This window comes from Tursiops truncatus, chromosome 15 (genome assembly GCF_011762595.2).
Source record: "Tursiops truncatus isolate mTurTru1 chromosome 15, mTurTru1.mat.Y, whole genome shotgun sequence".
Taxonomy (NCBI): Eukaryota; Metazoa; Chordata; class Mammalia; order Artiodactyla; family Delphinidae; genus Tursiops; species Tursiops truncatus.
The window spans coordinates 62605304-62627164 of record NC_047048.1 but is presented as its reverse complement, the minus strand read 5'-3'; the positions used below and the strand labels follow the sequence as shown (position 1 = coordinate 62627164).

The following is a 21861-nucleotide window of genomic DNA, read 5'->3' as shown; positions in this document are numbered from 1 at the left end:
TAGGCAGCGGCTAGATTGTGCAGGGCTTTGTATAAGTTGTGGGGAAGAGTTTGGCTTTTGTTCTGCTTGGAATGATAAGCCTTGGGAGCATTTACAGCAGAGCAGTGACGTGCTCTGATTTGTATTTTAGAAAGAGCACTCTGGCTGCTCTGTGGGGAATGGACTGAAAGGGTTAAGGATGAGAGCCATGTCACATCCTGAGAGGACCCAGGCAGGCAAGACAGAAATAAACAGTGGTTACAGACATGTAAAAACCAAATGTGTAAGCAAATAGCCTGGAAGCCTATTTGCCAAAAAGCCTGCAGAGGTTTTTTTTAGGGTAAGGAATTAAAAACAAACAAAAACCTTCTTTTTCAAAAAGTTGTAATGTGATTATATTCTATAAGTAAAACATAGATACATGTTTTTAAAGAAAAGACCTATATGTGTAGGAGAAATATACAGCAATGATATGTTTTAGTTTCTAATATGTTGTATTTTATGAAAAGCCAAAGTGGATGAGCCCGTTGGGCCCTTAGGAACTCTTGACTTATTTCCATGAAAATGAAGTGTTTTGGAGCCCTTCCAAGGCGAATGATGGGAACAGGCAACTGACTCCTTGGCCTTTGGCAAACAGGGCAAGAGAATAATAATTCTTGGTACATCAAGTCCATGTTTTAGTCACATTTTTTTGGTGTAAAATAGATGTCTACTGAGAATTAGTTTCGTTTAAGAAAATGTATTGCTAATTCTTTTTTTTTTTTTTTTTAAAGATTTGTTTTTGATGTGAACCATTTTTAAAGTCTTTATTGAATTTGTTACAATATTTCTTCTGTTTTTTGGCTGCGAGGCATGTGGGATCTTAGCTTCCCGACCAGGGATCGCACCTGCACTCCCTGTATTGGAAGGTGAAGTCTTAACCACTGGACCACCAGGGAAGTCCCGTATTGCTAATTCTGAGAAGCTAAAATAAATATTTGTAGCAAGTAAACTTACTCATCCCTGACTGTAAACTCAGTATGAATTTCTCTTCATAAAGACTCCTTATTAGTTGTTTATAAGAGCAAAAAACTTGGTAACCTCCTTAATGTCTGTCAAGGGAGGATTAGCTAAGTAAATGATGCTACATTTTTGCATCATTAAGAAGGGAATGATTAGATCAATGTTTAGAGTCACAAAAGGGTAAGGTGAAGGGGTTAGGAGATTGTTGTATCATGTAGGGGGGCCAGGGAAGACCATTCTGATGAGGTAGCATTTGAGCAGAGACCTGAAGGAAGTGAAAGAGTGGGAGGGCATCTGAAGGAGGAGTGTTCCAGGTTGCGAGGACACCAATGAAAAGAACCGGGCTGGGCATGTGCTTGTTCACAGAACAGAAAGGCCATGTGGCTGGACCTGCGAGAACCAGGGAGAGAGCAGGAAGAGATGAGGTCAGGGAGGGAGCAGAAGCCAGATCACCAAGGACCTGTTAGGCCACGATAAGGACTTTGATTTTAGTCTGTGGGCAATGGGATGTCAACAGAGGGTTTTCCGTGAAGGAGTGACAGGTAAGATTTATGATATAAATATACTTTAGGGACAAAGTTCTGGAAAGTTAAGTGATTTGCCCAAAGGCCTGCAGTCACCTAGTGGCAGAGCAGGAATGCCTGACAGGGTCCCCTGACCCTTTCTGCTGTACTGTGATGCTGGTCTGACTTGCTTCCCTCCCCCACGTGGCAGATCAAAGATCTGCGAGACCACAAGCTTGACAACCGCATGGAGTCTTTCTTCCTGGCCGAGACCGTGAAATACCTCTACCTGCTGTTTGACCCGACCAACTTCATCCACAACAATGGCTCCACCTTCGATGCGGTGATAACCCCCTACGGGGAGTGCATCCTGGGGGCCGGGGGTTACATCTTCAACACTGAAGCACACCCCATTGACCCCGCCGCCCTGCACTGTTGCCGGAGGCTGAAGGAAGAGCAGTGGGAAGTAGAAGATCTGATGAGGGAATTCTACTCTCTCAAACGGAATAGGTCGAGATTTCAGAAAAAAACTATGAGCTCAGGGCCATGGGAACCCCCAACAGGGCCAGGGACATTGTCCTCCCCTGAAAACTATGACCGGGCAAGGGAGAAGAAGCCCACCAAGCAGAAAATCCCACTTCTCAGCTGCCCTAGTCAGCCCTTTACCTCAAAGTTGGCATTACTGGGACAGGTTTTCCTAGATTCCTCATAACCACTGGATGATACTTTGTTTGTTTTTGAAACTAAACTATAACAATAAATCTGCTTTTGATGATCATGGTTTTCTATTTTACATATTGGATCATTTCATGAGATTTCATTCAAAGAAAGGGTTCATGGCTAAAAACAATTGCGAATCTAGTTTGTTTTTCTCATACAGTTGGAGAAACAGCTAAACATAAAAGACTCCAGGGGTTGATAATTGAATCTCCCTTCCTTTCAAAGTTCCCATTTTCTGGAGGGTGTTATAAATGTATTTGTTAGTTCTTTTCTGGGGGGGAGGGATTTTCATTTTTTACTTTTTATTTGAAGTATAGTTGACTTACAAAATTACATAAGTTCCAGGTGTACAACATAGTGATTAGATATTTTTATACATTACAAAATGATCACCACGATAAGTCTAGCTACCATCTGTCACCATACAAAGTTATTACAGTATTACTGACTATATTCCCTGTGCTGTACATTACATCCCTGTGACTTATTTATTTTATAACTGGAATTTTGTACCTCTTAATCTCCCTCACGTATTTCATTCTTCCCCCCACCCCACCACCCCTCTGGCAACCACCAGTTTGAGTTTGTTTCTGTTTTGTTATGTTTGTTCATTTGTTTTGTTTTTTTATGTTTCACATAAGTGAAATCATATGGTATTTGTCTTTCTCTGACTTTCTTCCCTTAACATAATATCATCTAGGTCCATCCATATTTTTACAGAGGGCAAGATTTCATTCTTTTTTGTGGCTGAGTAAATATTCCACTGCGTGTGCACACGTGTGTGTGTGTGTGTGTGTGTGTGTGTGTGTACACAAACCACATCTTTTTTATTTTCAACATCTTTATTGGAGTATAATTGCTCTACAATGGTGCGTTAGCTTCTGCTGTACAACAAAGTGAATCACCCATACGTATACACATATTCCCATATCCCCTCCCTCTTGGGTCTCCCTCCCACCCTCCCTATCCCTCCCCTCTAGGTGGTCACAAAGCACCAAGCTGATCTCCCTGTGCTATGCAGCTGCTTCCCACCAGCCATCCATTCTACATTTGGTAGTGTATATATGTCCATGCCACTCTCTCACTTCGTCCAAACCACATCTTTATCCATTCATCTATTGGTGGACATTTAGGTTGCTTTCATATCTTGACTATTGTAAGTAATGCTGCAATGAACATAGGCATGCATAATCTTTTCAAATTAGTGTTTTTGTTTATTTCAAATAAATGCCAGAAATGGAATCGCTGGATCTTATGGTAGTTCTATTTTTATTTTTTTGAGGAATCTCCATACTGTTTTCCACAGTGGCTGCATCAATTTACATTCCCACCAACAGTGCACAGGGGATCCCTTTTCTCCACATCCTCGCCCACACTTGTTATTTGTTGTCTTTTTGATGATAGCCATTCTGACAGGTGTGAGGTAATATCCCATTGTGTTTTGATTTGCATTTCCTGATGATCAGTGATGGTGAGCATCTTTTCATGTGTTTGTTGGTTATCTGTATGTCTTCTTTAGAAAAATGTCTATTCAGGTTCTCTTTCCATTATTTAATTGGGTTGTTTGTTTGTTTTGGCATTATATTCATTTAATGTTCATGTATTATTGAATACATACAAAAGATTATATATTCTTTTTTTGAATTTTATTTTATTTTTTTATGTAGCAGGTTCTTATTAGTTATCTATTTTATACATATTAGTGTATACATGTCAATCCCAATCTCCCAATTCATCCCACCACCACCGCACCCCACCCCCACTTTCCCCCCTTGGTGTCCATACGTTTGTTCTCTACGTCTGTGTCTCTGTTTCTGCCTTGCAATGCAGTTCATCTATACCATTTTTCTAGATTCCACATATATGTGTTAGTATACAATATTTGTTTTTCTCTTTCTGACTTACTTCACTCTGTATGACAGTCTCTAGGTCCATCCACGTCTCTACAAATGACCCAATTTCATTCCTTTTTATGGCTGAGTAATAGTCCATTGTATATATGTACCACATATTCTTTATCCATTTTTCTGTCGATGGACATTTAGGTTGCTTCCATGACCTGGCTATTGTAAATAGTGCTGCAATGAACATTGGGGTACATGTGTCTTTTTGAATTATGTTTTTCTCTGGGTATATGCCCAGTAGTGGGATTGCTGGGTCATATGGTAATTCTATTTTTAGTTTTTTAAGGAACCTCCATACTGTTCTCCATAGTGGCTGTATCAATTTACATTCCCACCAACAGTGCAAGAGGGTTCCCTTTTCTCCACACCCTCTCCAGCATTTGTTGTTTGTAGATTTTCTGATGATGCCCATTCTAACCAGTGTGAGGAAATACCTCATTGTAGTTTTGATTTGCATTTCTCTAATAATTAGTGATGTCGAGTAGCTTTTTATGTGCCTCTTGGCCATCTGTATGTCTTCTTTGGAGAAATGGCTATTTAGGTCTTCTGCCTGTTTTTTGATTATGTTGTTTGTTTTCTTAATATTGAGCTGCATGAGCTGTTTATATATTTTGGAGATTAATCCTTTGTCCATTGATTCATTTGCAAATGTTTTCTTCCATTCTGAGGGTTGTCTTTTCATCTTGTTTATAGTGTCCTTTGCTGTGCACATGCTTTTAAGTTTCATTAGGTCCCATTTCTTTATTTTTATTTCCATTACTCAAGGAGGTGGGTCAAAAAAGATTTATGTCATACAGTGTTCTGCCTATGTTTTCCTCTAAGAGTTTTTATAGTGTCTGATCTTACATTTAGGTCTTTAATCCATTTGGAGTGTATTTTTGTGTATGATGTTAGGGAGTGTTCCAAATTTATTCTTTTACATGTAGCTGCACAGTTTTCCCAGCACCATTTATTGAAGAGACTGTCTTTTCTCCATTGTATATCCTTGCCTCCTTTGTCATAGATTAGTTGACCATAGGTGAGTGGATTTATCTCTGGGCTTTCTATCCTGTTCCATTGATCTATATTTCTGTTTTTGTGCCAGTACCATACTGTCTTGATTACTGTAGCTTTGTAGTATAGTCTGAAGTCAGGGACTCTGATTCCTCCAGATCCATTTTTTCCCCTCAAGATTGCTTTGGCTATTCATGGTCTTTTGTGTTTCCATAAAATTTTTAAGATTTTTTGTTTGAGTTCTGTAAAAAATGCCACTGGTAATTTGACAGGGATTGCACTGAATCTGTAGATTGCTTTGGGTAGTATACTCATTTTCACAATATTGATTCTTCCAATCCAAGAACATGGTATATCTCTCCATCTGTTTGTGTCATCTTTAATTTCTTTCATCAGTGTTTTATAGTTTTCTGAGTACAGGTCTTTTATCTCCTTAGGTAGGTTTATTCCTAGGTATTTTATTCTTTTTGTTGCAGTGGTGAATGGGATTGTTTTCTTAATTTCTCTTTCTGATCTTTCATTGTTAGTGTATAGGAATGCAAGAGATTTCTGTGCATTAATTTTGTATCCTGCAACTTTACCAAATTCATTGATTAGCTCTAGTAGTTTTCTGGTGGCATCTTTCAGATTGTCTGTGTATAGTATCATGTCATCTGCAAACAGTGACATCTTTACTTCTTCTTTTCTGATTTGGATTCCTTTTATTTCTTTTTTTTCTCTGATTGCCATGGCTAGGACTTCCAAAGCTATGTTGAATAATAGTGGCGAGAGTGGACATCCTTGTCTTGTTCCTGATCTTAGAGGAAATGATTTCAGTTTTTCACGATTGAGAATGATGTTTGCTGTGGGTATATTGTATATGGGCTGTATTATGTTGAGGTAGGTTCCCTCTATGCCCACTTTCTGGCGAGTTTTTATCATAAATGGGTGTTGAATTTTGTCAAAAGCTTTTTCTACATCTGTTGAGATAATCACATGCTTTTTATTCTTTAATTTGTTAATGTGGTTTATCACACTTATTAATTTATGTATATTGAAGAATCCTTGCATCCCTGGGATAAATCCCTCTTGATCATGGTATATGATCCTTTTAATGTGTTGTTGGATTCTGTTTGCTAGTATTTTGTTGAGGGTTTCTGCATATATACTCATCAGTGATATTGGTCTGTAATTTTCTTTTTTTGTAATATCTATGTCTGTTTTTGGTATCAGGGTGATGGTGGCCTTGTAGAATGAGTTTGGGAGTGTTCCTTCCTCTGCAGTTTTTTGGAAGAATTTGAGAAGGATGGGTGTTAGCTCTTCTCTAAATGTTAGAATTCACCTCTGAAGCCATGTGGTCCTGGACTTTTGTTTGTTGGAATATTTTTAATAACAGTTTCAATTTCATTACTTGTGGTTGGTCTATTCCTATTTTCTGTTTCTTCCTGGTTCAGTCTTGGAAGGTTATACTTTTCTAAGAATTTGTCCATTTCTTCCAGGTTGTCCATTTTATTGGCATAGAGTTGCTTGTAGTAGTCCCTTAGGATGCTTTGTATTTCTGCGGTGTCTGTTGTAACTTCTCCTTTTTCATTTCTAATTTTATTGATTTGAGTCCTCTCCTTCTTTTTCTTGATGAGTCTGGCTAAAGGTTTATCAGTTTTGTTTATCTTCCCAAAGAACCAGCTTTTAGTTTTATTGATCTTTGCTATTGTTTTTTTTGTTTCTGTTTCTTTAATTTCTGCTCTGATCTTTATGATTTCTTTCCTTCCACTAACTTTGGGTTTTGTTTGTTCTTCTTTCTCTAGTTCCTTTAGGTGTAAGGTTAGATTGTTTATTTGAGATTTTTCTTGTTTCTTTTTTTTTTTTTTTGCAGTTTTCCACTATAATCTCTTAAAATATTTTCTCAGGTCCTTTCTCTCTCTCTTCTCCTTCTGGGACCCCTATAATGCGAATGTTGGTGTGTTTAATGTTGTCCCAGAGGTCTCTTAGGCTGTCTTCATTTCTTTTCATTCTTTTTTCTTTATTCTGTTCTGCGGCAGTGAATTTCACCATTTTGTCTTCCAGATCACTTATCCGTTCTTCTGCCTCAGTTATTCTGCTATTGATTCCTTCTAGTGTATTTTTTATTTCAGTTATTGTATTGTTCATGTCTGTTTGTTTGTTATTTAGTTCTTTAATTCTTCTAGGTCTTTGTTAAACATTTCTTGCATCTTCTCGATCTTTGCCTCCATTCTTTTAAGGGTCCTGGATCATCTTCACTGTCATTTTTCAAAATTCTTTTTCTGGAAGATTGCCTATCTCTACTTCATTTAGTTGTTTTTCTGGGGTTTTATCTTTTTACTTCTTCTGGTACATAGCCCTCTGCCTTTTCATCTTGTCTATGTTTCTGTGAATGTGGTTTTTGTTTCACAGGCTGCAGGATTGTAGTTCTTCTTGCTTCTGCTATCTGCCCTCTGGTAGATGAGGCTATCTAAGAGGCTTGTGCAAGCTTCCTGATGGGAGGGACTGGTGGTGGGTAGAACTGGCTGTTGCTCTGGTGGGCAGAGCTCAGTAAAACTTTAATCTGCTTGTCTGCTGATGGGTGGGGCTGAGTTCCCTCCCTGTTGGTTGTTTGGCCTGAGGCGACCCAGCAATGGAGGCTACAGGCTCTTCGGTGGGGTTAATGGTGGACTCCGAGAGGTCTCATGCCAAGAAGTACTTCCCAGAACTTCTGCTGCCAGTGTCCTTGTCCCTGCGGTGAGCCTCAGCCACCCCCTGCCTCTGCAGGAGACCCTCCAACACTAGCAGGTATGTCTGGTTCAGTCTCCTATGGGATCACTGCTCATTCCCCCTGGGTCCTGATGCACACACTACTTTGTGTGTGCCCTCCAGGAGTGGAGTCTCTGTTTCCCCCAGTCCTTTCGAAGTCCTGCAATCAAATCCCCTAGGCTTCGAAGTCTGATTCTCTGGGAATTCCTCCTCCCATTGCCGGACTCCCAGGTTGGCAAGGATGACATCGGGCTCAGAACCTTCACTCCAGTGGGTGGACTTCTGTGGTATAATTGTTCTCCAGTTTGTGAGTCACCCACCCAGCGGTTATTGGATTTGATTTTATTGTGATTGCGCCCCTCCTACTGTCTGAGTGCAGCTTTTCCTTTGTTTTTGGATGTGGGGTATCTTTTTTGGTGAATTCCATTGTCTTCCTGTCGATGATTGTTCAGCAGTTAGTTGTGATTCTGGTGCTCTCGCAAGAGGGAGTGAGCGCATGTCCTTCTACTCCACCATTTTGAACCAATCTCTGTATGTTTTTTTGATGTTCAGTTGTGTGAGTTCTTTGTATCTCTTGGATGTTAACCCCTTATCAGATATATTGTTTGCAAACATCTTCTCCCATTCAGTAGGCAGCCTTTTTGTTTTGTTATAGTTTCCTTCTCTGTACAAAAGCTTTTTAGTTTGATGTAGTCCCATTTATTTATTTTTGCTTTTGTTTCCCTTGCCCAAGGAGACATATCCAAAACAAAAATATATTGTTAAAACCAGTATCAAAGATCATACTGCCTATATTTTCTTGTAGGAGTTTTACAGTTTCAGGTCTTATGTTTAAGTCTTTAATCCATTTTGAGTTTCTTTTTGAACATGGTATGAGAAAGTTCATTTATTAGTTCTAATAGTTTTTTTGGTGGTATCTTTAGGATTTTCTATATATAGATTCTATAGATATATCTTGTCATCTATGAACAGTGACAGTTTTACTTCTTCCTTTCCAATTTGGATTCCTTTTATTTTGTTTTCTTGTCTGATTGCTGTGGCTAGAACTTCCAATACTATGTTGAATAAACGTGGCAAGAGTGGGCATCCTTGCCTTGTTCCTTATCTTACAGCAAGTGCTTTCAGCTTTTCATCATTGAGTATGATATTGATGGTAGATTTGTCATATATGGCCTTTATTATGTTGAGATATGTTCCTTCTATACCCACTTTGTTGAGAGTTTTTATCGTAAATGGATATTGAATATTTTTTGATAGGCAAGAAGTAGATTTATAATTTAGGATGCTCATAAAGGATACAAGTGGGCAGGCAAGAGGGCTCTGCCCTGAGAACTAAGTGGGCTACATCTTTATAATCAAAGGAAAAGTTGGGAGGGGGAGAAGACCAACTTCTTCCTCTTCCTTTGTAAAGATGTTGCAGGAATATGGGGCACAAGAGGATGGTCATGTCTCAGGTCTCAGGCAAGTTCCTGGGACAGGCCACCAAGTGAGAGTCCTTGGCTTCACACAGGAAAGAATTCAAGAGCAAGCCATAGTAAAGTGAAAGCAGAGATACACATTCCATAGACAGAATGCAGTCCATCTCAAAAGGTGAGAGCAGGTGAGAGCAGGATTTCTCTGGTGGTGCAGTGGTTAAGAATCCACCTGCCAATGCAGGGGATGTGGGTTTGAGCCCTGGTCCGGGAAGATCCCACATGCCGTGGAGCAACTAAGCCTGTGCACCACAACTACTGAGCTTGTGCTCTAGAGCCCACGAGCCACAACTACTGAGCCTGTGCGCCACAACTACTGAAGCCTGTGTGCCTAGAGCCCATGCTCTGCAACAAGAGAAGCCACCGCAATGAGAAGTCCGCACACGGCAACGAAGACCCAATGCAGCCAAAAATAAATAAATAAATAGATTTATTTTTTTTAAAAAAGTGAGAGCAGCCCTGGGAGAAACAGTCTCCACAGAGTGTGGGCTGTCTCAGAAGGTGAGAGCAGCCAAATGGATGTTGAATTTTGTCAAAAGCTTTTTCTGCATCTATTGAGATCATCATATCATTTTTATCCTTCAATTTGTTTATGTATCACATTGATTTATGGATATTGAACCATCCTTTCATCCCTGGGATAAATCCCACTTGATCATGGTGTATGATCTTCTTAATATATTGTTGAATTCAGTTTGCTAATATTTTGTTGAGGATTTTTGCATGTTTATCAGTGATATTGGCTTGTACCTTTCTTTTTTGTGTGTGCCTTTGTCTGGTTTTGGTATCAGGGTGATACTGGCCTAGTAGAATAGTTTGGAAGCATTCCTTCCTCTTCAGTTTTTTGGAATAGTTTGCGAAGGATAGGTATTACCTCTTCTTTAAAGGTTTGGTAGAATTCACCTGTGAAGTCATCTGGTCCTGGACTTTTGTTTGTTGTGAGTTTTTTTTTTTAAATTACTAATTCAATTTCATTACTGGTAATCGATCTTTTAATATTTTCTATTTCATCTTGATTCAGTCTTGGGAGGTTGTACGTTGATAGTTTACATTATGATTCATTCTTGGTGTTGTACATTGTATGTATGGGTTTTGACAAATGTATAATGATGTGTGTCCACCATTATAGTATCATACAGAGTAGTTTCACTGCCCTAAAAACCCTCTGTGCTCCACCTTTTCATCCCTTCCTCTCTCTAACCCCTGGTAACCACTGATCTTTTTACTGTCTCCATGATTTTACCTTCCAAAATGTCATACAATATATAGCCTTTTCAGATTGGCTTCTTTCACTTCGTAGCATGCATTTTAGTTTCCTCCATGCCTTTTCATGGCTCAATAGCTCATTTTTAAAAAAAATACATTGTCTGGATATATCAGTTTATTTAATCATTCACCTACTGAGGATATCTTGGTTGCTTCCAAGTTTGGGCAATTATGAATAAAACTGCTATGAACATCTGTGTGCAGGTTTTTGTGTGGACATAAGTTTTCAGCTCCTGTGGGTAAATACCAGGGAGCATGATTGCTGGATATTATAGTAAGAGTACATTTAGTTTTTTTTAAGAATCCACCAAAGTGTCTTCCATAGTGGCTGTACCATTTTGCATTTCTACCAGCACTGAAAGTTCCTGTTGTTCTACATCCTTGTCAGCTTTTGATATTGTCAGTGTTTTGAATTTTGGCCATTCTAAAAGGTGTGTAGTGGTATCTCATTATTTTGGGGGGGGGAGGGGGGAGGGAGTTGTTTTGTTTTGTTTTGAGGTATAGTTGATTTACAATGTTATGCCAATCTCTGCTGTACAGCGAAGTGACTCAGTTATGGTATCTCCTTGTTTTAATTTGCATTTCCGTGATGACATTTGATGTGAAGCATCTTTTCATATGGTTGTTTGCCATCTGTGTGTCTTCTTTGGTGAGGTGTCTGTTAAGTTCTTGGCCCACATTTTAATCAAGTTGTTGGGTTTTTTTAATTGTTAAGTATCCTTTGTATATTTTAGAAAACAGTCCTTTATTGTATGTGTCTTGCAAATATTTCTCCCAGTCTGTGGCTTGTCTTTTCATTTTCTTGAACTCTCTCTTACTTTCACAGCAATTTATTTGTTGAAGAAACTGGGTTGTTTGTCCTATAGTTTCCCATATTATGGGTTTAGCTAATTGCATCCCTGTGGAATTGATTGTTTAATGTCTCCCTGGTGTTTTTGTTTTGGTAAATTGATATTAAGATCTAGAGACTTAATCAGAGTCAGATTTTTTTTTAAGTTTTCCATTTAGAATATGTTATCCTAAGAGCCATTTTAAAAAATATTTATTTATTTTTGGCTGCATTGGGTCTTTGTTGCTGTACATGGGCTTTCTCTAGTTGCAGCGAGCGGGGGCTACTCTTCGTTGCTGTGTGCAGGCTTCTCGTTGCAGAGCACGGGCTGTAGGCACGCAGGCTTCAGTAGTTGTGGCACGCAGGCTCAGTAGTTGTGGCACATGGGCTTAGTTGCTCCACGGTATGAGGGATCTACCCGGACCAGGGCTCGAACCCATGTCCCCTGCATTGGCAAGCGGATTCTTAACCACTGCACCACCAGGGAAGTCCCCAGATTCAGATTTTTACATTTTGTTTTTATTTTTCAAGAATGTTTCATAAATAGTATTGTGTACTTCAATCAGGAGGCACATGTATCTGGTTGTCTCAATTACTAACAGCCTTTTGTTGACCATTGCCTACATTCATTATTTCAGTAGGGGTTACAATATCATGATATTCTGATTTGGCTAGAATACTTCTCTAAAGAAAGACTTTTCCTTATTCACTAGTTGGCTACCTTGAGGTATAGTTCATACAGAAAAGTCTTGGTTCTTTTCCTTTATTTACCAGTTTTCAAAATAATGAGCAGATTCCCTAACATCCTCCAAAGGTGACAATGAAGTTTTTATAAAAAGTACTTCAAACTTGGATTTAAACTCATTTGATGGTTTTCAGTCCACTGAATCAAAACTCAAATTTTCCCATTTCTGGCCAATGGAAGCCTCTCTTCAAGTTAGCTCCTGAGTCCTGTTAATGCAACCCCAGTCATCCTTGATAGCTTCCTTGCTTTCTGGTAAAAGAAGATGTTTCAGGCTCATCTTATATATTTCCTGCCCCATCCCAGAATTGACCATTTCTCTAATAGCTGGGGAGGTGACTTTTTACCAGCAGCTTGTCTGGTTTTATCTGCCAGCCTCATCTTTGCCCTTGAACCTTCATTAATTCAGCTGCTGATTATCTTCTGCAGTTCCAGGACAAGCCTCTGTGGCCACTTTGATAGACAAGGATACCTGTTGCCCTCCTTTTATTACTTTGCCTCAGAATAGGGACCTAGACCTACTCTTAATTCCCCACAGCACATATAAGAACCGCTATAACCTTTAACAAGACTTGACTGAAAGTTGAGGACATGACAACATCTAGAAACTAACAATTACCATTAGCTATGGCTGCTCATAGAACCACAATCCACCTCACTCGTTATTCAGGGCTTCTTTGTGGCCGAGGCCAGCTCACCCCACACTCAGGGACACCCTTGATCATCAGTCAACACACTAGATTCTAGGCCAGAGAGAGGAAGGAAAGTCCTTCCCCAAATCCCATCGACTTCCCCAACTTACAAAATTGCATTTTTTAAATTAAAGTATAATTGACTTACAATATTATACTAGTTTCAGGTGTACAACATAGTGATTCAATATTTTTATATATAACAAAATGATCACCACAGAAATTTGTGTTTTTCTAGGAATTTATTAGCATAAAGTTGTTTTTTTTTTTTTTTTTTTGTGGTACGCGGGCCTCTCACTGTTGTGGCCTCTCCCGTTGCGGAGCACAGGCTCCTGACGCGCAGGCTCAGCGGCCATGACTCACGGGCCTAGCCGCTCCACGGCATGTGGGATCCTCCCGGACCGGGGCACAAACCCGTGTCCCCTGCATCGGCAGGTGGACTCTCAACCACTGTGCCACCAGGGAAGCCCTAAAGTTGTTCTCTTTTATTCCTAATATTAGTTATCTATGCCTTGATTAGTCTTGCCAGAGATTTTTAATTTTATTATTCTTTTTTCAGCAAAAAACATTTTTTTTATAAACAGATATTCATTTTTAATTAATTAATTATTTTTGGCTCTGTTGGGTCTTCGTTTCTGCGCAAGGGCTCTCTCCAGTTGCGGCAAGCGGGGGCCACTCTTCATCGGGGTGTGCAGGCCTCCCACTATCGTGGCCTGTCTTGTTGCGAAGCGCAGGCTCCAGATGCGCAGGCTCAGCAGTTGTGGCTCACGGGCTTAGTTGCTCCGTGGCATGTAGGATCTTCCCAGACGAGGGCTCGAACCCGTGTCCCCTGCATCAGCAGGCAGATTCACAACCACTGCACCACCAGGGAAGCCCAGCAACAAACTTTTGACTTGGTTGTTACTGTCAATTGTTATATTTATTTTCTATTGTCCTAATTTTTGCTTTTATTTTATTATTTTCTTTCTTTTTTTTAATACTTTCATATTTTATTACTAATCAGGTGTACTTTATGTTTTATTGAAGTATAGTATAATTTACAATATTATATTAGTTTCAGGTGTACAACATAGTGATTCAGTATTTTTTATTGTTTTCTTTCTTATACTTTCTTTGAGTGATTCTGATGAGGTTGCTGGTTACTGTGGCATGACCTAGTCTGTAGGGTATCTTCCATTTGCTCCTCCAGAAGTACTCTCCACCCTTTCTGCCCCACGAGGGTGAATTGTTCTCTACTCCTGTAGCCTGTATGAACTACCCCAGTGGGTTCACTTTCCTTCTGGCTTCTACTTGGGTCCAGTCAATGGGGCGTCCAGGCAGGAATTTGGCAAAAGGGAGTAGAATGATGTCATGATATTTGTCCCCCTGGCTTCCTTCCTTCCGGGGTGCTTCAGGCTGGCTAGTCTCTCAATTGAAGGTCACTGTTTCTCTCAACTCCTTCTTTTCAGGAAATGGTAACCTTTCCATTCCCTTGTTCTTTCAGGCTGGGTATGGTAATTGCTGTGCTGTTAGTAGCCCCAGATTCCTGAGTTATCCTTTGTGGTTCTCTTACACTCTGCCCATACCTTTGTAAATAGTCTTTTTATTAAACCCTCCTCTAATGTTCCTAATTTGAATGAGCCATATGTTTCCTGTCAGGTGCCTGACTGTTACACCTAGAGACCATTCTGACTGGTACATGTTTTTAATTTAAAGTCTAAAGTTAATCATTATCTTTACACCACTCCCAAATAAAAGAAAAACATTAGATTAGCAAGGTTGTGGGATACAAGATCAATATTCAAAAGTCAGTTTACTTCCATACATTTGCAATTAACAATATAGAAATGAAATTAAGAAAACATTTCCATTTATAATAGCATAAAATAGAATAAATTACTTGGGAGTAAATTTACCAAAAGAAGTACAAGAAGATTTGTACACTGAAAACTATAAAACATTGTTAAAAGAAAACTTTAAAGACCTAAATAAATAGAAAAATATTTCCATGTTCATGGGTTAGAAGACACAATATTGTTAAGATGGCATTACTACCCAAATTAGTCTACAGATTGAATGCAATGTCTATCAAAATTCAGCTGCTTTTTAAAGAGAATTTGACAAGCTGATCCTAAAAGTCATTTGGAAAGTCAGGGGACCCAGAATAGCCAAAACAATCCTGAAAAAGAAGAACAAAGCTGGAGGATTCACACGTCCTGATTTCAAAACTTACTACAAAGATACAATAATCAAGACAATGCGGTGCTGGCATAAGGATAGATGTATGAATTAATGGAATAGAACTGAGAGTGCAGAAATAAACCTTTATATTTGTGGTCAGCTGATTTTTGAAAAAGGTGCCAAGGCAATCCAATGGGGAATATTTTTAACAACTTTTGCTGGGACAACTGGATATCTACTTGCACAAGAAAGATTTTGGACCACTATTTAACACCATATTAAAAACAATTAACTCAGTGACTCAAAGACCTAAATAGGAGCTAAAACTATAAAATTCTTAGGAGAAAACATAGGCATAAATCTTTGTGACCTTGGATTAGGCCATGGCTTCTTAGAAGACACCTTAAAGCACATGTAGACAAAGAAAAACAGATAAATTGGACTTTCTCAAAATTAAAAACTTTGTGCTTCAAAGGACACTATCCCTACAGAATGGGAGAAAATATTTGCAAATCAAATATCTGGTGAGGGTCTAGTATCCAGAATATATAAAGAACTCTTACAACTCAACAATAAAAGACAACCCAATCAAAAAATGGGCAAAGGAGATAAATAGACATTTCTCCAAAGAAGTATACAGATGGCCAATAAGCACATGAAAAGATGTTTAACATCATTAGTCATTAAGGAAATGCAAATCAAACCCACAATGAGATACCACTTCACATCCACTAGGACAGTGTCTTAGTCTGTTTGGGCTGCTATAACAAAATACGATAAACTAAGTGGCTTATAAACAATAAAAATTTATTTCTCACAGTTCCAAAGGCTGGGAAGCCCAAGATCAAGGTGCTGGCAGATTCCGTGTCTGCTGAGAGCCTGCTTCCTAGATGGCTGTCTTTCCACCGTAACCACATCAGAAGGGATGAGGGATCTCTCTGGGGCCTCTTTTATAAGGGCACTAACGCCATTCATGAGGGTGAAACTAATCACCTCCCAAAGGCCCCGCCTCCTAATACCATCACCTTGGGGGTTAGGATTTCAGCATGTGAATTTTGGGAAGACATAAACATTCAGTCCATTGCAGATGGCTATAATAAAAAAAAAAAGACAAATGTTAAGAAGAATTTGGAACCCTCATATGTTGGAGGTGGGAATACAAAATGGGGAAGCTGGTCTGGAAAACAGTTTGGCAGTTCCTCAAAAAGTTAAACATAGAATAACCTATGACCCACTAATTTCACTCCCAGGTTTATATATACCTGAGATAAATGAAAACATATACCCACATGAAAACTTAAACACCAATGTTTATAGCAGCATTATTCATAATAGCCCAAGGTGTAAAAAACCCTAATATACGTAAACTGAAAAATGGATAAACAGAATGTGGCATATCCATACAATGGCATATTTTTCAACCACAAAAAGGAATGAAGTACTGATAAATACTACAACGTGGCTAAACCTTGAAAATATATGCTAAGTGGAAGAAGCCAGACACAAAAGACCACTTATCATATTGTTCTTTTTATATGAAGCACGTAACCTAGACAAATCCATAGAGACAGAAAGTAAATCGTTAGTTGCCAGGGGGAGGGGGGAAGGAATGGGGAGTTACTCCTAATGTGCATAGGGTTTTTTGTGTTTTTTTTGGTGGGTGATGAAAATGTAAAATTAGAGAGTGTTGATGGTTACACAACTTTGTGAATATACTAAAAACTACTAAACCGTACACTTTATTTTTAAAATTTTTTTTGGCTGCGTTGGGTCTTCGTTGCTGCACGCTGGCTTTCTCTAGTTGTGGTGAGCGGGGACTTCTCTTGTTGCGGAGCACGGCTCTAGGAGCAAGGGCTTCAGTACTTGTGGCTCGCGGGCTCTAGAGCGCAGGCTCAGTAGTTGTGGCGCACGGGCTTAGTTGCTCCGCGCCATGTGGGATCTTCCCGGACCAGGGCTCAAACCTGCCAATCCCTGCATTGGCAGGTGGATTTTTATCCACTGCACCACCAGGGAAGTCCCTGAACTGTACACTGTAATAGGGTGAATTTATGGCATATGAATTATATCTCAATTTTTTTTAAAAGCAAAAAAAAAAACAAACAAGGAAACGAAAAAGAACATACACTCTCTCAAGAAGCAGCAGCAATTTGCAGGCACAGAGTGGTCTAAATCCATACCTGGAAAATAAATTTACCAAAGGAAGCATTCTGCATGCGCAGACATAAGCTATTCTGTTTATATATACTTTCAAACTTTCTTGCTTGTTTAGTGCCTTAGAGCAGTGTTTTTGAGACTCAGCTTATGACCCTTCAGCGGGTCAAGAAATAAATATAATGAGTCACAACTAACTTTTACAGTAATGAAATAGAATGGATTAGAAATTGTTAGAGTGTATCATGTTGATCCTTGACAAGAATCAAGGGCATTGGCAATACTAAGGCTAACTGCATCATGCTGTGGGAGAGAGACACAGATGGAATGTGAAAAATATATACATTGGTTAGGAGCAGATTGTTTTATTCAGTGGACTAGCATCTACTTTGATTTTCTGGTCTATGACTGTCAGTAATATGATCATCACCCTACAATGGGAGAATTGAGTATTGTTTAACTTTATAGCAACATAATTTGAAGTTAGTTGTGAATGAAAGTGTGGGAGAATTTTATTTTTGGCAACATTGCCATGACTTTCAAGTGAGTTTTGGTTAGGAATTTGCAGTGTGGTTTCTCAGAAAGTTCATAATCAGGAAAATCTTGAATGTGTGGAAAAATGTAGCATTTTTTTATTGCACTATTTCAAATTGCCCTTAAATAATTATTTTAATGCTACAAAAAATGAGAATGAGAAGGTGAAAAATATGGGAACAGTGAATAGTGATATTGGGGAAAGTACTGACCTTAGTCAGCAGACGGTGCCTTTATTTGTGCCTCATTAAAAAGAAAGGGTAGGGCTTCCCTGGTGGCGCAGTGGTTGAGAGTCCGCCTGCCGATGCAGGGGACGTGGGTTCGTGCCCCGGTCCGGGAAGATCCCACATGCCGCGGAGCAGCTGGGCCCGTGAGCCATGGCTGCTGAGCCTGCGCGTCCGGAGCCTGTGCTCCGCAACGGGAGAGGCCACAACAGTGAGAGGCCCGCATACAGCAAAAAAAAAAAAAAAAAAAAAAGAAAGGGTAAGTTTAGTAAGACAGCTCTTAAAAAATATGGCTTTTGGGACTTCCCTGGTGGCACAGTGGTTAAGAATCCGCCTGCCAATGCAGGGGACACGGGTTCGAGCCCTGGTCCGGGAAGATCCCACATGCCACAGAGCAACTAAGCCCGTGTGCCACAACTACTGAGCCTGTGCTCTAGAGCCCGCGAGCCACAACTACTGAGCCCACGTGCCACTGAAGCCCGTGTGCCTGGAGCCCATGCTCTGCAACAAGAGAAGCCACTGCAATGAGAAGCCCGTGCACCTCAATGAAGAGCAGCCCCCGCTCACCACAACTAGAAAAAGCCCCCACGCAGCAATGGAGACCCAATGCAGCCAAATATATATATATATATATATATATATATGGCTTTATCAAATGTGCAAAACCAAAAAGTGACATATACTAGTGTGTTATTTGTAATGATACACTTGCCAATGAAAACTTAAAGCCACCAATATTAAAAATATACTTGGAAACATGACATGCTGACTTAGTCCCTTAAATATTTTCAGAAAAAGAAAAAATATATATATTGTGATGGGCAAATTTTTCTGAGTCATGATGTACCTGTCAGTGGGAAAACCTTGTTATCATTGTATTGGGTTGTATATTATGTGTCTAAAGGGAAAATTGCTCACATGGCTCCTGAAAAAAAATTATTCTTTAGGCATATATATTTTTTTGTTTTTGTTTTTCTTCCAGTTTTATTGAGATATAATCGACACACAGCACTGGATAAATTTAAGGTGTACAGCATGATGATTTGACTTAGAAACATCATGAAATGTTTGCCACAATAAGTTTAGTGAACATCCGTCATCTCATATAGATACAACATTAAAGAAATAGAAAAAAATGTTTCCTTGTGATGAGAACTCTTAGGATTTACTCTCTTAACAACTTTCCTCTATAACATGCAGCCGTGTTAATTATATTTATCATGGTGTACATTACACCCCTAGTGTTAATTTATCTTATAACTGAAGGTTTGTACCTTTTGACTGCCTTCATCCAGTTCTCCACCCCTCACCCCCTGCCTCTGGTAACCACAAAACTGATCTCTTTTCCTGAGTTTGTTTGTTTCTGAAGTATACTTGACCTATAAAACTATGTTAGTTCCTGTTACACAACATAGTGATTTGATATTTCTGTGCATTGCAAGATGCTCACCACACTAAGTCCAGTTACGACCTGCCACCATACAAAGATGTTACATAATTATTGACTATATTCCCCACACTGGACATTTCATACCCCTGACTCATTTGTTTTGTAACTGGAATTTTGTACCTCTTAATCTCCCTCATCTATTTCTTTCCTCCCCTTCCCAATTCCCCTCTGCAGCCACCTGTTTCTTCTCTGTATCTATAACTCTGTTTCTGTTTTGTTATGTTTGTTCCTTTGTTTTCGTTTTTAGGTTCCACATATAAGTAAAATCATACAGCATTTGTCGTTCTCTGACTTATTTCACTTAGCATAATACCTTCTACGTCCATCCATGTTGTCACAAATGGCAGGATTTCATTCTTTTTTTTGTGGCTGAGTAATATCCATGGTGTGTGTGTATGTATGTATGTGTGTGTGTGTGTGTGTGTGTGTGTATATATATATATATATATATAAAATATATATATATGTCACGTGTTCTTTATTCATTCATGTATTGATGAGCACTTACGTTGCTTCTGTATCTTGGCTATTGTAAATAATGCTGCAGTGAACATAGAAGTGCATATATCTTTTTGAATTAGTGTTTTCATTTTCTTTGGATACCCAGGAGTGAAATTGCTGGATTGTATGGTAGTTCTATTTTTAATTTTTTGAGGAATCTCCATACTCTTTTCCATAGTGGCTGCAGCAATTTACATTCCCACCAATAATGCACGAGGGTTCTCTTTTCTCCACATCCTCACCCACACTTGTTATTTGTTGTCTTTTTGATAATAGCCATCTGACAGGTGAGAGGTGATATCTCATTGTGGCTTTGATTTGCATTTCCCTGATGATCACTGATGTTGAGCATCTTTTCATGTGCATGTTGGCCATCTGTATGTCTTTTTTGGAAAAATGTCTATTCAGATCCTCTGCCCATTTTTTAATCAAGTGATTTTGTTTTTTGATGTTGAGTTGTATGAGTTCTTTGTATCTTTTGGATACATCATTTGCAAATATCTTACTGGATATATCATTTGCAAATATCTTCTCCCATTCAATAGGTGACGTTTTGGTTTTGTTGATGGTTTCCTTCCCTGTGCAAAAGCGTTTTAATCTTCTGGTATGTATTTTGGTGTGTACTGTTTTTATGGTAGATCAACTGATAAAAATATGTCTTAGCAATAAGACGATTTCTCCTTGAATCTTTGCTGTTGCAGATTTTAGAAGCAATGTTTGTTATGCTATTACAGTCTGGTATAGATTTTGTGATCTAACTTGAGAAAGACAAGTTGCAAATTGCACAACACTTAGTTTATGTCTGATATGAGTGGTAAGGCCATTTTAAGGAGGGTCTTGTTAGGTGTTTAGTTAACCTCTTCACACAAAACTTGATTTAAAATGTTTACAGAATTGACAAGTGCAATTTTGGTCAATGTAAATTAGTCTGGAAAAATGAAAATATAACAAAGGCATTTAAAAATTTTAGAAGCATCTAAAAACAATGTTATTTGGCATACTCTTTCATATGTTGTAAATCTTTGGAAAACAGAGATTCTGCTGAAATTCATGTGTATGTTCTTGTTAATTTTGTTAAAGGAAGCTGACAAAATAGCTAATTAAAAAAAAAACAACACTTTTTTGGGGCTTAGAGCTGACCTACCACTTAGTTTATCATATCAAAGTTAGTTGGTTGTCTTAAAGGAAAGTCCAAAGCACATTGTAGGAATACAAGAGTGAAATTCATATTTTTCTAGTCAAAAAGCAATCTCATTTGGAAAATCTTTTCAAAGTTTTTTTTGAGTAACAATGTTGGCCTATTTGATATATATTTTTAACATTCTTAGTGAATTAAATTAGAAAGTTCTTGGGAAACCCATTCCAACATTTCAAGCCTATCCAAGCATTTCAAATAATATTACTGCTATGGCAACAAGATTTCAATATATATGCCACTGGATCCATGGTTTTCAAATGTGGTCCCTGGTCCGGCAGCATCAGCATCACCAGAGAACTTCTTACAAATGCAAACTCTTGGGCTCCACCCTGGACCTTCTGATTCAGAAACTCTGGGGTAGGGCCAGCAATATGTGGTTCAACAAGCCTTCCAGGTGATTCTGATACAAGCTTAAGTTTGAGAACCAGGGTATTGGATGTCCCCATCATTGTTGCAACAAATTGATGAGACCTTATTAATGAAAGCAGTTTGAATTAAATGAAATAAAATTAGAGATTTTTATTGCACCTTATCTCCTATGTTGGTATTAGTGTTATGCTCCCCTCGTAATATCAGTCGGGGAATGTTAACTCTTTTTCTGGTCTTTGGAAGAAATTGTGTATTGCTGGTATTATTTCTTCCTTGAAAGTTTAGTAGATATCACAGCCATTTAGGGCTGGAGTTTTCTTTGTGGGAAGGTTTTTAATTTATAGATTCAATTTCTTAATAGATATGGGATTATTCCAATTTTGTGGTGTCCATTTAGGTATGGCTTTTTTTCCTAGAAATTTATTTATTTCATCTAAATTTTCAA

General features: G+C 38.7%; 2 protein-coding genes across 3 annotated transcripts in view; both read left to right on the top strand.

Moving 5' to 3' along the window:
• EDEM2 (ER degradation enhancing alpha-mannosidase like protein 2) overlaps window positions 1-2259 on the top strand; it is a 49610-nt gene extending 47351 nt beyond the window's left edge. For both annotated transcript variants that reach the window (XM_019950634.3, XM_019950636.3), the window contains one exon: window positions 1696-2259. In XM_019950634.3, the coding sequence (XP_019806193.1) occupies window positions 1696-2196 (501 nt within the window). In that variant the 3' untranslated portion in view covers window positions 2197-2259. The remainder of the gene's footprint in view (window positions 1-1695) is intronic.
• A 5514-nt stretch (window positions 2260-7773) lies between these two features.
• Window positions 7774-21861, top strand: part of TRPC4AP (transient receptor potential cation channel subfamily C member 4 associated protein) — a 102500-nt gene continuing 88412 nt past the window's right edge. Inside the window, exon 1 of the mRNA XM_073792914.1 lies at window positions 7774-7867. The gene's annotated coding sequence lies outside the window, so the exon portion shown is untranslated. The remainder of the gene's footprint in view (window positions 7868-21861) is intronic.